Source organism: Capsella rubella, unplaced genomic scaffold (assembly GCF_000375325.1).
Source record: "Capsella rubella cultivar Monte Gargano unplaced genomic scaffold, Caprub1_0 scaffold_1, whole genome shotgun sequence".
NCBI lineage: Eukaryota > Viridiplantae > Streptophyta > Magnoliopsida > Brassicales > Brassicaceae > Capsella > Capsella rubella.
In genome coordinates, this window is record NW_006238923.1 from 19,233,194 (window position 1) to 19,246,011 (window position 12,818).

General features: G+C 39.3%; 3 protein-coding genes across 3 annotated transcripts; 2 read left to right on the forward strand and 1 right to left on the reverse strand.

The window, feature by feature from the left end:
• Nucleotides 1-144: 144 nt before the first annotated feature.
• Nucleotides 145-8,629, reverse strand: LOC17898202 (nuclear pore complex protein NUP214). The gene is made up of 18 exons (XM_006306177.2): nt 8,295-8,629; nt 8,000-8,208; nt 7,728-7,899; nt 7,471-7,617; nt 7,018-7,139; nt 6,740-6,852; nt 6,189-6,328; nt 5,949-6,114; nt 4,915-5,866; nt 4,607-4,759; nt 4,394-4,451; nt 3,961-4,094; nt 3,693-3,817; nt 3,237-3,573; nt 2,883-3,066; nt 2,129-2,758; nt 513-2,018; nt 145-407 (listed from the first exon to the last, which is right to left on the reverse strand). The coding sequence occupies exons 1-18, from the start codon at nt 8,482-8,484 to the stop codon at nt 280-282; spliced, it is 5,466 nt and encodes a 1,821-aa protein (XP_006306239.1). The 5' UTR covers nt 8,485-8,629; the 3' UTR covers nt 145-279.
• A 421-nt stretch (nt 8,630-9,050) lies between these two features.
• LOC111832460 lies at nt 9,051-9,829 on the forward strand. Its single transcript, XM_023788797.1, has 3 exons — nt 9,051-9,139; nt 9,383-9,439; nt 9,522-9,829. The coding sequence occupies exons 1-3, from the start codon at nt 9,106-9,108 to the stop codon at nt 9,827-9,829; spliced, it is 399 nt and encodes a 132-aa protein (XP_023644565.1). The 5' UTR covers nt 9,051-9,105.
• A 666-nt stretch (nt 9,830-10,495) lies between these two features.
• On the forward strand, nt 10,496-12,818 carry LOC17897125. The gene is made up of 8 exons (XM_006303116.2): nt 10,496-10,817; nt 10,984-11,080; nt 11,182-11,241; nt 11,477-11,539; nt 11,641-11,841; nt 11,960-12,071; nt 12,163-12,374; nt 12,461-12,818. The coding sequence occupies exons 1-8, from the start codon at nt 10,711-10,713 to the stop codon at nt 12,551-12,553; spliced, it is 945 nt and encodes a 314-aa protein (XP_006303178.1). The 5' UTR covers nt 10,496-10,710; the 3' UTR covers nt 12,554-12,818.

Genomic DNA, 12,818 nt, shown 5'->3' on the forward strand with positions numbered 1-12,818 from the left:
CTGAGGTTGTTATAAAAATAATAATGAAACCAAAATGGCTTTCTGGAAAAAGGGATGAAAAAGCTCAACTGTATGACCATCATCAAGGCATAAGCCACGTGAGTAACTTAAGTCAGCAATTTCACTTAACATTTTAGAGGTTAGTTGACTTTTAATCCATTTTTAATGCACACAAACAAGACAACACACAATAATATATTTATCGGATCATAAGACTAGAGATAGTCTAAGGTGGAAGACCAAAATTTCTAGACACAAGCGTAAGTCTAAGGCTAGAGATCATTTTCTCATCTGTGTAAAGAGTTCCGATGGATTTCCTGTTGCCCCTGAGTTCCCACCAAAGGCTGAGAACCCACCACCACCGCTTTGACCTTGGGCTTGGCCGCCAAAACCACCAAAACCACCACCTGTTTATTAAATACCATCACACAACAAGGCAATTGTAATAAAAATGTGACTCAAATGAATGAGCATGACCTTGAATGTGTACTTGTATGTCAATCAATATTTACCTCCTGCTGCACTTGCGAAACCTCCACTACTCTGAGGAGCAAAACCTCCAAAACCTCCAGAGCCTGAACCAAGTCCACCAAATCCACCGCCTCCTCCTCCTGGAGCTGCACCAGCAAAGCCTCCACTACCTGAAGCTAAGGCCGCAAAGCCACCAGTAGGAGTAGAAGAAGCACCAGCAAAGCCTCTACCAGCTGAAGCCATTCCCGCAAAGCCTCCTGTGGAACTAGAACCAGCAGCAGCAAAACCACCGGATGCTGGTGCATTTGGCAGACTGCTTCCTGGGTTAGAGCCACCAAATCCAGAAGGAGAACCAAACGTAGCTCCTGGGAGACCAGCACCAATTTGTCTCGACTGCCCAAAGGAGCCAAGAACCGACCCCAGAGCTTGCTGTCCCCCACCAATCTGTGACGGTTGGCCAAATCCGCTCTGAGCAGGTGTCTGAGAAGGTGTTACAGAAAACGCACCAAACCCTGCTGGTTGAGATGGTTGAGGATTTTGGAAATTGAACGATGCAGGCTTGAATAGCTCGCCACTAGGGACTGTCATATTGAATGGAGTACTTGTCGTTGTAGCATTACCAAAGGGACCACCAAATGGATTGGCTTTGGGGGCAGCCGGGTTTGGAGTTGACCCAAGTCCGAAACCTCCAAAACTTCCCATACTAAGTTCAGTTGTCTGGCTAGCCTCTGGAGCTTCTTCGTCCATTTCATCTTCCTGTGTATCTACAATATCTTTTTTCTCGACAAATAGACTTGCAGAAGTTGGTGAGGACGCAGGGAAAGGGGCAGGTGTAGTCGATAGCTGTTGTGGCTGAGAACTACCTGGCCAACTGAATGAAGGAGGCGCCATGTTTGCAAAACTAGACTGTGTTCCTGATGAAAATCCAGACAAAAACCCAGATGAACTGCCAGGGGTTACAGTAGTCTCTGTGTTTGAAGTCTCACTTTTCACCGGTAGCGGCTCGATCTGTGTTTTTGTTGCATTTGCTACAGAATCAACAGTACTTTCCGTTTTTAGAATTGAAGAACTTTGAGCCTCTGGCTTAGATTCTGAGACTGGCTCTATAATGGATGCGACAGAAGACGGGGTGGAAACTTGAGGAGACTGAAACGCATTAGGAGCGGTTGAGGTACTAAGGGGAGTCGAAGATGAGGAAGTTGATGAAAGCAAACGATTACTATCGGACAGAAAGTTGCTTGCAGATACCAGATTAGATGACACTTGCGATGCTGTAGAAGATGGAGGAAATAATGAAGATTGGCCTATTGAGGATGAGACGATTTCAGGGGACGATGTAGACAAAGCTGGTAATTTAAAAGAGAAACCAGTTGTTGGGCCAGGTGATGGAGAAAGTGTTGATGTAGCTGCTTGATTGAGATCTACATTGGCACTGGTCAACGATTTACCAAATGGAACACTGAAATCCGTAGCTGAAACTGTAGATGTAGACGTGACCGTAAACGTCTGTGGTGCTGGTTTTGAGCTGATGGGAATAGGTGCTGGAACTGAAACTCATAATATAGTTAAGCAGTGTCATTGACCAGATATTAAAAAGTTCCTATAGTTGACTATTATGTGATTAAAACAAAATACACAGAGGTTAAAGTAAACATACCTAAATCTTGTGTAGAGGATGACACTAGAGGTGATGATGGTGTAGAAAAGGTGGAAACGGAATCAAGTGATGTACTAGACAAAGGTAAAGAAGAAACTGATACTGTTTCAGCAGGAAAAGTAACTTTATCACCAGGGATACTGCCACTGGTTTTGAAACCAAACAAAGATTTTGAAGGGAAACTAGATGCACCGGCACCAGTAAACGTCGGTAAAAGCTGAGTGTCAAGACCTTTGTTTGATTCAAAATCAGATCCGGATGATGTGGTAGAAAGCCGCTGCGCACTTCCAGCAGCTGTTTCAACAAACGCATTGGCCTTAGCTTCAGAAAATTTGAATTCTCCAGCCTTGTTTTCTGTCTGTTCAAATACAGTCGAGGCTACTGGTAGTTTCAGAGGAAAATTTGATGCTCCTGGTTGTAAAACTTGCCTTGTATCCTTACTCTTCAGTGGGGCATCCTCAGTATAAGAAGTTGTACTGCTAGAATTATTTCCAGACCAATTAAAACTTGGTTTGGATGCAGAGATTGGAGAGATGGTAAAGGGACTGTTGGATTGTGGCATAGGTGGCCTCGTTTTAAATGGGGTTGATTGAGCTTCAGATGTGTCTTGTTGGAATGACTCCATAATACCTGCTCAAAGTACTTACATAATCAAACTGGAGAAGCGGAAGATTACAATAAAAAAAACAAATGAAACATAAAAGACATTCTTCCGAGATCGAATTAATGCACTCCACAGTATATCTTAGCTCACCCTTATTCGAGGAGACTACAGGTGATGCATGATCTTTCAGGCGAAGCAGTGATTGCTTTTGTAAATTATTCGCAGACCGTAGTCTGTCACTCAAGACAGTGTGGTTGTTCATACCAGTTTTCTGTTGCTCCTGCAGAAGCATCCTTTTGACAGTTGTTTTTGGAGGCTCAAAAGCAGCCCAATTCTGTAAAAAGATCATCAAATATAGAGCCAGACGTCAGGATATACCATAAATTAAAGAGTGCATAGAAATTCTTCACAGTTTAAAATACTAAAGCATCACGGAACAGAATAATATGCATATGTCGTGAGGGATGTACTGACTACTGAGTCAAAGATTTCCTACAAAATTACCCTGTCTAGTGATTCTCTTCTCCTCCTGGCAGTTTCAGGCTCAGAACTTTTCATAGCAGATGATTGGCGTTGTCTTGACTTTGCATTTATACTTGCAGGAATAGAAGAGAGTAATAAGTTTTTTCCTGAATTTTTAGCTTTTACCGCATCTGGTGAACTGAAAGAAGCATCATAAGGGATCCCAATTGTCTCAAACAATTCCTGCTTCACATTCTTTTTTACAGGTGAATCGATTTTCAAAAGTGTCATTTGTTTTGAGAGACACTCAGAGAGTTGCTCAGCAGCTGCCAATTGGGAACACATTGTATTATGAAGGCTGTGAAGGGATTGCACACGTCTGCAGAAAGAATCACCTCAATAAGAGTTGCGAAAAAGAGGACGTTATGACCAACTTAAAAAATTTCTTGTGATGGTTTTTTCTTCCTTCAAATTTTTACAACTGATCCACAAGAATACCTGGAAGGAGCAGATCTAGTTGGCACGCCTCTTCGTGCCACAGTTAGCCCACCATCCTCATGGTAGCGATCAAGTTCAAGCCGATTAAAATATCTCTCTAGTTCAATCAGTTGATGGGTCAAATCCTAGAATGAGAAAAGTAGAAGATAAATGACAAGAGCGATCTTAAAGTAGTAACAGATCAAATTACGGAAATATATCAACACATAAACAACCTTCTTTAGTTTATTGATTAAAAAAAAAAAAAAACAACAACAACAACAACAACCTTATTTAGTTTCATAATATGCTGCCGCTTGGCCTCAAGCTCAGGATTCAACTTCTGACGGTTCCAAAGTTGCCAGTACTGGTTATCAGCAGTTTGCTCATACATACCTTCCATGTATGTCGTTTTTGCCAAAACTGAAATCCCCATATGAAACAGTTATAAGAAAACAAAATAATAGCCTGTTAATTTGCAGCCTAGATTCCAGTGTAAGATATAAAATATAATGACTCCAGAGGAAACATGTTGAAAGTTAAACTTGCCTCAATTTCTATGTATCACTGAATACTTAGAAGCGATATAAATTTTTTATATTCCTAATTTACCTATTGTGGACCTCGCGGCTTTAAAATGCCTTTTCAAGTAAAAAGAAAAAAACACCTGTTAACTATTTTTTTCTGCTACATATGAAGAGAACAAAAAATAAACAGATCACCTTGAATTGTTTTGTCAAGAAGATGTTGGATCTCTGCTTGCTGCTCGTGAATAGTGCTCTGAAGGCCACCAAACCAAATGAGTTTAGCAATATAGAAAAAGGACCAGAATCACTTACAGTATTTGTTTACTGGAACGTGGTTTGGTCAAATATTAAAAGAGGTAGTCCAAAAATAATGACCCACTAACAAAATATAAATTTTTTTATACACACCTTCCACGTTTGGCACTTGCCAGCAAGATTTTCAAGTCCTTGCTCCAGTTCTTCAACCTCGCTCTCAAGTAAAAAAGCACAAGAATCTTTGAAACCCCCCGGTCCTTCAATGGACTGCAAAAGCGTATCCATATCTCTGGCCATCTCATTTATCTGGTACAAAAAGGAATGAGTCAGTTACACTCCAGTAAGTAAAATACTACAGGAAGGCATGAATGCGAAAGCATGAGTGTAAGATGACCCCGTCCTAGAATACATATTCATATGAATAAAACCGTACAGAAATTAATATCATGAATAATATTTACATTACTGGGTTGCTTTGACATGTTATGGTCGAGTCTCAGAGGTCCAGTACTGAGCGGAGTTTTGTGCTGCTGATTACTAGCGGATTTTTCGAATGAAGATTTCACCTGTTGTGACAATTGAGAGGCACGGATAGAAGGTACTGGCTCAATTTTCTCTATTTCTTCATTAGCGTCCCGATTTTGGCCTAGCGGAGGACTAAAATTGCTCAGAGCTGATGCTCTTCCAGTCTCAATGACTTGTACAGGTTTCTCGGTGATGCTCATAGGAGGATTCACAATACCGGTTCCAGACTGTACAGATTGCTTATGCTGAGTATCTTTCACAGAAGGAAAGGGACTGGGTAAAAAATTTGGCGGTGAGATGCCTTTCCCACTTGACCATGGCTGAGATGGTGAGTTTTGTGGTGACTGAAAAAAAGTGTTTTGCAGGCCAGGAGATCCAAATAAAGCTGGTTTACTCTTTGACTCAACATTGGCCAGTAAATGCAGAGACTTAGACTGCGCAGATATTTCATTTTGAAGCTTTTCAGGAACACGGCTGACAGGACCGAATCCTGCAAATTTATTGGTGTCATATCCTAAGGGCAAAGGTGGTTGCCCAAAACTTGATCCGAACTGCCTAGGAATCATGCTTTGTTGACCATCTTCAACCTTTAACGGTGTTTCATCATATGTTTCTTGCTTCTTGTTCTTGTCCCCAGACACTGAACTTTTTACAGACTCAAATTCCTTACTAAATATGTTATCGTTTGGGAACCTTTCTTCGATAGCGAACTCCTCTGAGATGAGGCGTTTCTGTTCATTTTGTACTGAAAAACTCGACTTTTGATGTTGTTCAGGCTCTTCAGAAGATTGTTTAGAAAGATCATCTTCAACCGAAGGGGTATATGCATCTTCTGTATCAGAAGAAGAGACCAAATCAACATGAGATGAAGCTGGGGGTCTTGCAACACTGTCAAGGAACACAATTTAATATTTCAAGTAATGTTGTCAACGAAAATGAGTTAAAACCATTGTGAAGAAATAAAGCCTACCTAGCAACATTAAACATGATCAGTTTTCCTTCCAAAGTGAGGCACACAAGAACAAAATATGGCGGGAGTTCTTTAAGTTCATCATCTCCAGAACGGACATTAACAGTTCCCTCCACAGAAACCGTATCGATACAGAGTCCCATAATCATATTGTCTTCGCCATTCTCTGAAAAAAAAAATCTTCTACGTGTGACTGTAGGAAAAAGTACACATACAATACAGCAACTCTAGACTGCATACCTTGGAGCCCAATCCTTGGCAAAAAGGTCTCTCGATCAATATCAACAACAGAGACTGCAGTTTTGTTATCACCAGGTGACCAATCAAGTACAACAATATGCTCATCTATGCTCTTTCTGTTTGCGGTGATCGCCAGTTTGCTGTAGGGTGAAAACACAGCAACATTTACCATCTTCACATTGAAGATAATTGTAGTTTACATAGTCCACGATTATAAATTCAAAAGAGGAAATGTCAGAAATAATTAAACTGACTTTGCTGCATCTTCAAACGAAAATGGTAAAATAGGGAATGAGCTCAACTTTACTTCTACTATAATGGTAAAATAGGAAATGGAACATGTGTCGTAGTTAGTTGTATTTAAAATCCATTCTCATTAGAACATTCTTGGTGATTTATAGCTCTTCCAAGTTGGTTATGTCAAAACTTTAAGATCGGATCCAGAGTGGGAAAGATTGACAAAGGGGTTGCAAAGTGCAAGAAACTGAAGTATGAATATATCAAAACAAAATATAAAGAATAGAAAGAATGGTAAATTAGCCTAAAAGTACCATTGGTCTATGTAGCTAAAGAGCAAATGAGGTCCAACACCAACCGGAACAAGATCATCCATAGAACATGGAAACAAATCGGAGAAGGATAAAGCAACCAAATTGGACGAATCCTGCAAAGAAGTTCGAAAAACCACAAAATCAGATAGATATATAAGTAGAGGTACAGATCCTATTATTTCATCCAAAAACTGGCTACCCCCTAAATAGAAACTATAACCTAGTATCTACGAGCTATGCCTCAGCACCAAAATTGTTGCAAAAGAAATGTTACTCACATCAGAAATCTTCCCATCTGGACTCCTGATAACCTGAACAAAGTAGTTTTCTTCCCTGCCATCAATCAGCTGAAAGCATCCAAGAAGAATACAGTTGTTGCGTACCCATCTGATAGTATCAACTGTTGCAGAGTATCGTTGGTAAACAGTGATTCATTCAGAGAGTTTAACTTGAGAGCCATCTATTATACTTTGCAATAGAAGTGTGCACGGAACCAGGGAAGTTTCAACACTAGTCCAAGAGATAAATGGCTATAAGGACTTTACTTAGATATAGATGGGAGACAGCACGAGAATTTTCAACAAGATCAGTTTGTATATATCATGTCCAAGCACCAGAATACAGAACAACTCAGTCCATCAGAAAACTCAAACTCCATAGAGCAACAATGCAAGATGAAACGAAACAGAAAATACTGATAAGAAATAAGAAGGCCAAAACATGCAACATACCTTTGACTAAACAGGCTTCATCAGAATCGCCAATACAGGCGTCAAACGATAGTGCTATGCACCGTTTCTCATTGAATTTTGATGAAAAAATCCGCAGGCTTTTTTCTTGGGCTACAGCAATATAACTCCCTTTCGAACTCCATTCAACTGACAACCAACAACGCTTACAAGTAAATTTCTACAGAGTCGATCTACCATAATTGCCAACAATAACATAGTTTTTTTACTGAAGAAGTAGCAAAAGAAATGAAACAAACCCGCGTCAACACCATCCATAACACGTTTAGGGGGTGCATTGTCAATTCCATGAAAGAGCTTCCCAGAACTAGAAAGAACAAGATATGAATGCTTCTGTTTCCTTGTCCACCGAAAATCCTTAACAAAGCCTGACTCATGATCAGGTGAATAAGAAAAAGAAGGTTTTGCATCCTACACCAAAGGAACAGATTAAAGTAACTAAACTAGCAATCAACATAGATTCTACATCCTAGCTGCAAAGGAGTTAAATCCAAGCTTCTGAGATGTATACCTTCTTAAGAAGTGAATCGACAGAGAAGAAATGAATATCAGCAGCGACGGAGACAGCAAGAATCGAATCATCCGCTGAGAGAGACAAGATACGAACGTCTCCAACAGGTACATCCACGAGGCTCAAATCCTGGATATAAACCTTATCACCTTTCCCGACACTCTTCTTCGATGCAGAAATTACATCCTTAGTCCTCCCAACGAAAAACCCTAATTTCCACACAAAGCGGTCACAAAACATAAACAACACGAGCAAAAAAAAAACCTATACAATCGCCGATTATTGAAAAACTAACCGGAGGAGTGTGCCACGAAAACGAGGCCGTGGCGTTCGGAGATAGCGAGAGGCTGTGACGGAGGGTTATCGAGATCGAATTGAGCATCATCCTCTTTGATACTGATAGGTTGGCCGATTCTCTCGAAGTAGTAATCGTTAGTTGGGATGCGATCTCCTTCCATGTCTTCTTCAACCTCGACTTTGCTCATCTTTCAAACTCTTCTCAAGGTTGTTTCAATGGCTGAATCTGAATAACCCGAAGATTTTTGGGCGGGAGTTAGAGAGGACGAAATACGACGAACCAGCAGGGCTCGTAAGACTCGAGAGTTTACAAGTGCCGGTGATGGTCCGATGAATCGACGCTGGTTCAGGGTTCTTCAATTTAAATTGGTGTGGGCCACAATGTGTAAAAGGCCCAACAGCCCAACGAGCCTTCACGCCGTAGACTTTTGTCTCATACGAAGAGCTTTTTTGTTACTAGGTTACATATTTTCCAATCCTTTTGATAATTACTGTACTTCAATTTTTCTTTCTAAAAATTGGTCAATCCATTTCACTTGTAGATGGAAGGCTGAAAAGTGTATATTTAAAAATGATGATAAAGTCAAATTTAGGATATTATTTTCGAATTTGTAAATCTAACGAGGATACTTTTCCAATATTCCTACTTTTTTTTTCTCTAAATATGTTTTCTAATTAACATTTTTTTTATAAGATTTAATTTCTAAAATCGTCCCTAAACACACAACTAGGGTTTTTGCTCTTTTCATAATTGTAAACTCATCTCCTCTGTCGTCGTTGACATCATTTTCTAGACTTGAAGCAGATCGATGGAGCAGATGGATGTAAAAAGGGACTCTCCGGGTAAGTTTCTTTGCTTAAAACCTTACTTGAGATGATAGACCATATATATGTATAATGACTACTTATCTGCAACACTCTTATATATATATATAAGTCTTGTTGCTTGAAATTAAAGATGGCCAGGAAGAGAATTATACTGCTGAACTCATGGGAATTACAACTTACTCTTGCTATGAATTTACAACTTACTCTTGCTACCAATTTTTTTCTCCGATACTTAAAAGTGATTTTTATCCTCTGAAGTTGGATCCGTGGAACTTGCAACAACTGAAACAAAGAAGAGTGACAACGTTGATAAAGGTATACAACTTTTGTGGATTACACAACTCTTTAAAGAAAGAAAAGAAAATTTGAAAATTATTATTATGTTTTTTTTCGTTAGGTTCGTCTTCTAAGAATGAGATGCAGCAGATTCTGAGAGTAAAGTTGGACGACTTCAAAAAGCAAATAAAAATGCTAGAACGCATGATCCCCAAAATAGGTGATTCTAGTAGAAAGAATGCTCTCCAACTTTATCTGGATGATATGAAACCAACCGTGGAGAATGCAGAAGCTCTCCTCGGCAAATTTAAGTTTGAAGAAAAAGACTTCTCTAGAATAGTGGAATCTATAAAGGTTGCCAAGTCTGAAGTTCTTGATCGTCTTTCCTTTGAGAAGAAGATGATACAACAAGATAAGAGGAAGAAATGAGCTTAATGACTCTTCATAAGCTTTCTTTTGTTTCACTTCCATTTCAAAAGTTTTAACCTCAATCTCTACATCATTTTCGTGTAAGATTGATTGCTGATATAAGCTTTTTGTATTCCAAACTTGGATACTGAAATAAATGATCAATAGAGTCGTACGTATGTTACAAAACCAAACATAATGGCACATTTATCTGTAGAATAGAGAATACATTATATCTAAACTGGCTGATCATAAACACCCTACATCCGTAATCAACTTTACATCCTATTGTGCGAGATGCTTATAATTATCCAGCAATGAGTCTCTATAACCCAAATTATTCTCAATGGACAGAGACGATAAGAATCACAATAGCATGTCAAAGGGAAGTTGTAGAAATAAAAAGTATCACCATCACCCCATGAGTAAAGAGAAAATCATAAGCGGAGGGTCATATTACAAGTGTCAGGGTTTAGGGTCATATGAATCGATTACTGTTCACGGTTTAATTGACGTGGGCTGTAATGTGTTAAAGGCCCAATAGTCCTTACCAGACCGGTCCTCTCACCTAAACCAGATTCAGTGCCATTCAATACGACCGTTAATTGCAGACCGGTTCTCCTCACTAAACCAGATTCGATATTGCGAGTAATTTAATCATTAAACGGCAACGTTTAGAGCCTCTGCTCATTGCCGTCGTCTTCTGCGAACACAGAACCAGATTTGAGAGGATCGGAGATGAATCTGTCTTCTTCTTAGTTTCTTCGAGAGATTGTTTCGTTTTCAAGGATTAAAATTCGATTGAAATCTCGAATTTCTAGGTTTTACGGTTGAACCATTGTTTAATTTCTTTTGTTCGGCGCTTTGTGTTGTTGTTTGATCCCAACTCTACGACGGAGAAGATGATGAGGATGCAAATCATTCTAGTGGCGCTATTAGTAGCTCTCGTCGATTTTGGATTGGCTTCTACTCCTACAGTTCCTGCTTTCCTCTGGTCTCCGCATCTCCAGTTAGGCCTCTCTCTCTCTCTCTCTTTGTTGATCATTGTCTTTATCATTTTTGGTGCTTACATGAGGAAATTTACGAACTTTTATTGCTTTTGAATGTGTTTCTTCGATTTTCGAATTGCGAGGTATAATCTTCTTATATGGATGTCCACATTGGTGTATTTCCAGGTCTGTTAATGGTGAAATGGATGTAAATTATCAGGTTATGTCTGCAAAAGATCTAGTAGATTCTGTTTTCACACGAGGTGGCTGGTCTAGTTTGCTGGTATGATCGTGTGTAGTCCTCAAGCAAAAAAATTTCCGATTCTCGATTTGTCAACGCAATGGTTTTCTCTCATATCTATTTTGCTTGTTCTTTTGGTTTAGTGCTCAGAGAATAAGCTTCAGCAACCTGTTGATGTGGCACTTGTGTTTATTGGCAGAGAGGTAAGAGTTTATGTATCTATGAACTGGCTTCTCTACATGAGTTTAACAAATATGACAAATTTTTCTTTGGTTTAGATTAGTACCTAGGATTTGAGTTTGTTGATTTTACATTTTGGGATATGTTGAAGAAACTTGGCTTTCAAAGCATCCTTCTTGCTCATATTTAGATGTCCTAAGCATTGGATGATGTAGTTTCTACTGCTTCTTTACTTAGTAGTCTCTCTTCTGTTTACAGTTACGGTCTTCTGATGTTTCTTCAAATCGGAACTCGGATCCTGCACTTGTTAACACTTTGAAGGTAAGTTAGTTTCACTTGTATTGTGGGATCATGGATGTGTTACATATTGGTATTCTTTACTCTGCACAGTATTTAACATTCAATTCTTTGTTATTTATCAGAATCTGTATACAGCTTCCAATTTCTCATTGGCATTTCCGTATATTGCTGCACCAGAGGAGGAAAGGATGGAAAACTTGTTGCTCTCAGGGCTTAAAGAAGCTTGTACTCACAATGTAGGAGTCAACAATATCGTGTTCTCAGACTCGTGTCTTGTTGAAGATGGAACAATTCAGAAGCTATCGAACGTGCAGTCTTTCAAAGTAATCTGATTGTTCTTACGTTTATGTTTTCCCAAATACCATGTGTTGATATTTCACACTTCACTTAACTTTTTCTTTCTTTTGAACCTCCTGGTTTTACTTATAAAATAATCGACAGGATCATCTGGTTGCCAGAAAAGAAACGAGAAAAGAAGGGGAAACCGACTTGGTTGTGCTCTGCTCTGAGGGATCTGAATCATCAAGTCAATCTGACCAGTCACATTCAGATCGTAAGTGGAAAGATCATGGTTACAAAAGAAGTGTAGCATTTAAATACTAAAGCTCTAAGTTAACTAAGTTTCCTTTGAACTACTTCTGCAGGTGAAATTATCTCTGACCTTGTTAGTTCAGTGGAGCAATCTGGAACTAAATACGCAGCTCTATATGTTTCTGATCCTTATTGGTACACTTCATACCAAACTCTCCAAAGGTTTTTGGCTGAGACCGCAACAGGGAACGCCACAGCTAATGCTACTACGACCTGTGATGAACTCTGCAAATTTAAGTCATCACTCTTGGAGGGTATCTTAGTGGTAAAGTCATAACCACTGTAGCTTGAAGCTGGTGATTCCTCCTTATATGTTGTCTTTGATAAGGATATTTGTTCTCTTCGTTTCAGGGAATCGTTTTTCTTCTCATCTTGATAAGTGGACTTTGTTGTATGGCGGGCATTGACACACCGACTAGATTCGAGACTCCTCAAGATTCTTAAAAGTCAAAACTGAGCAATCACGCCTCGCTTTCCTTTGCCTTCTTCTTGTGCTGATATTTTGCATTTGTGAAGGTTATCAAATGTGGATTGTTACACTACTTGAAGATATGTGTTTGCATGTGATAAAAAATCCCCTTTTTTGTATTATTATCTCTATTCATTCACCTATTTGTGTTTTGTATTTATGGAAAAGGTTTGTAGTACTTGTAATAATTGAGAACGTTGAAGACGACGACCCAGAGAGTTTTACCAGAATTTTCTCCCA

Excerpts from the sequence above, each read along its gene's own strand:
- LOC17898202 (XM_006306177.2), bottom strand. The coding sequence starts at position 8,484 with ATGAGCAAAGTCGAGGTTGAAGAAGACATGGAAGGAGATCGCATCCCA. Across the intron at positions 7,900-7,999 it reads TCGATTCACTTCTTAAGAAG|GATGCAAAACCTTCTTTTTC; the intron begins GTATACATCTCA and ends CCTTTGGTGTAG. Across the intron at positions 5,867-5,948 it reads ATCATGTTTAATGTTGCTAG|TGTTGCAAGACCCCCAGCTT; the intron begins GTAGGCTTTATT and ends GTTCCTTGACAG.
- LOC111832460 (XM_023788797.1), top strand. The coding sequence starts at position 9,106 with ATGGAGCAGATGGATGTAAAAAGGGACTCTCCGG. Across the intron at positions 9,140-9,382 it reads TGTAAAAAGGGACTCTCCGG|TTGGATCCGTGGAACTTGCA; the intron begins GTAAGTTTCTTT and ends TATCCTCTGAAG. Across the intron at positions 9,440-9,521 it reads GAGTGACAACGTTGATAAAG|GTTCGTCTTCTAAGAATGAG; the intron begins GTATACAACTTT and ends TTTTTTCGTTAG.
- LOC17897125 (XM_006303116.2), top strand. The coding sequence starts at position 10,711 with ATGATGAGGATGCAAATCATTCTAGTGGCGCTATTAGTAGCTCTCGTC. Across the intron at positions 11,081-11,181 it reads GTGGCTGGTCTAGTTTGCTG|TGCTCAGAGAATAAGCTTCA; the intron begins GTATGATCGTGT and ends CTTTTGGTTTAG. Across the intron at positions 11,842-11,959 it reads CGAACGTGCAGTCTTTCAAA|GATCATCTGGTTGCCAGAAA; the intron begins GTAATCTGATTG and ends AATAATCGACAG.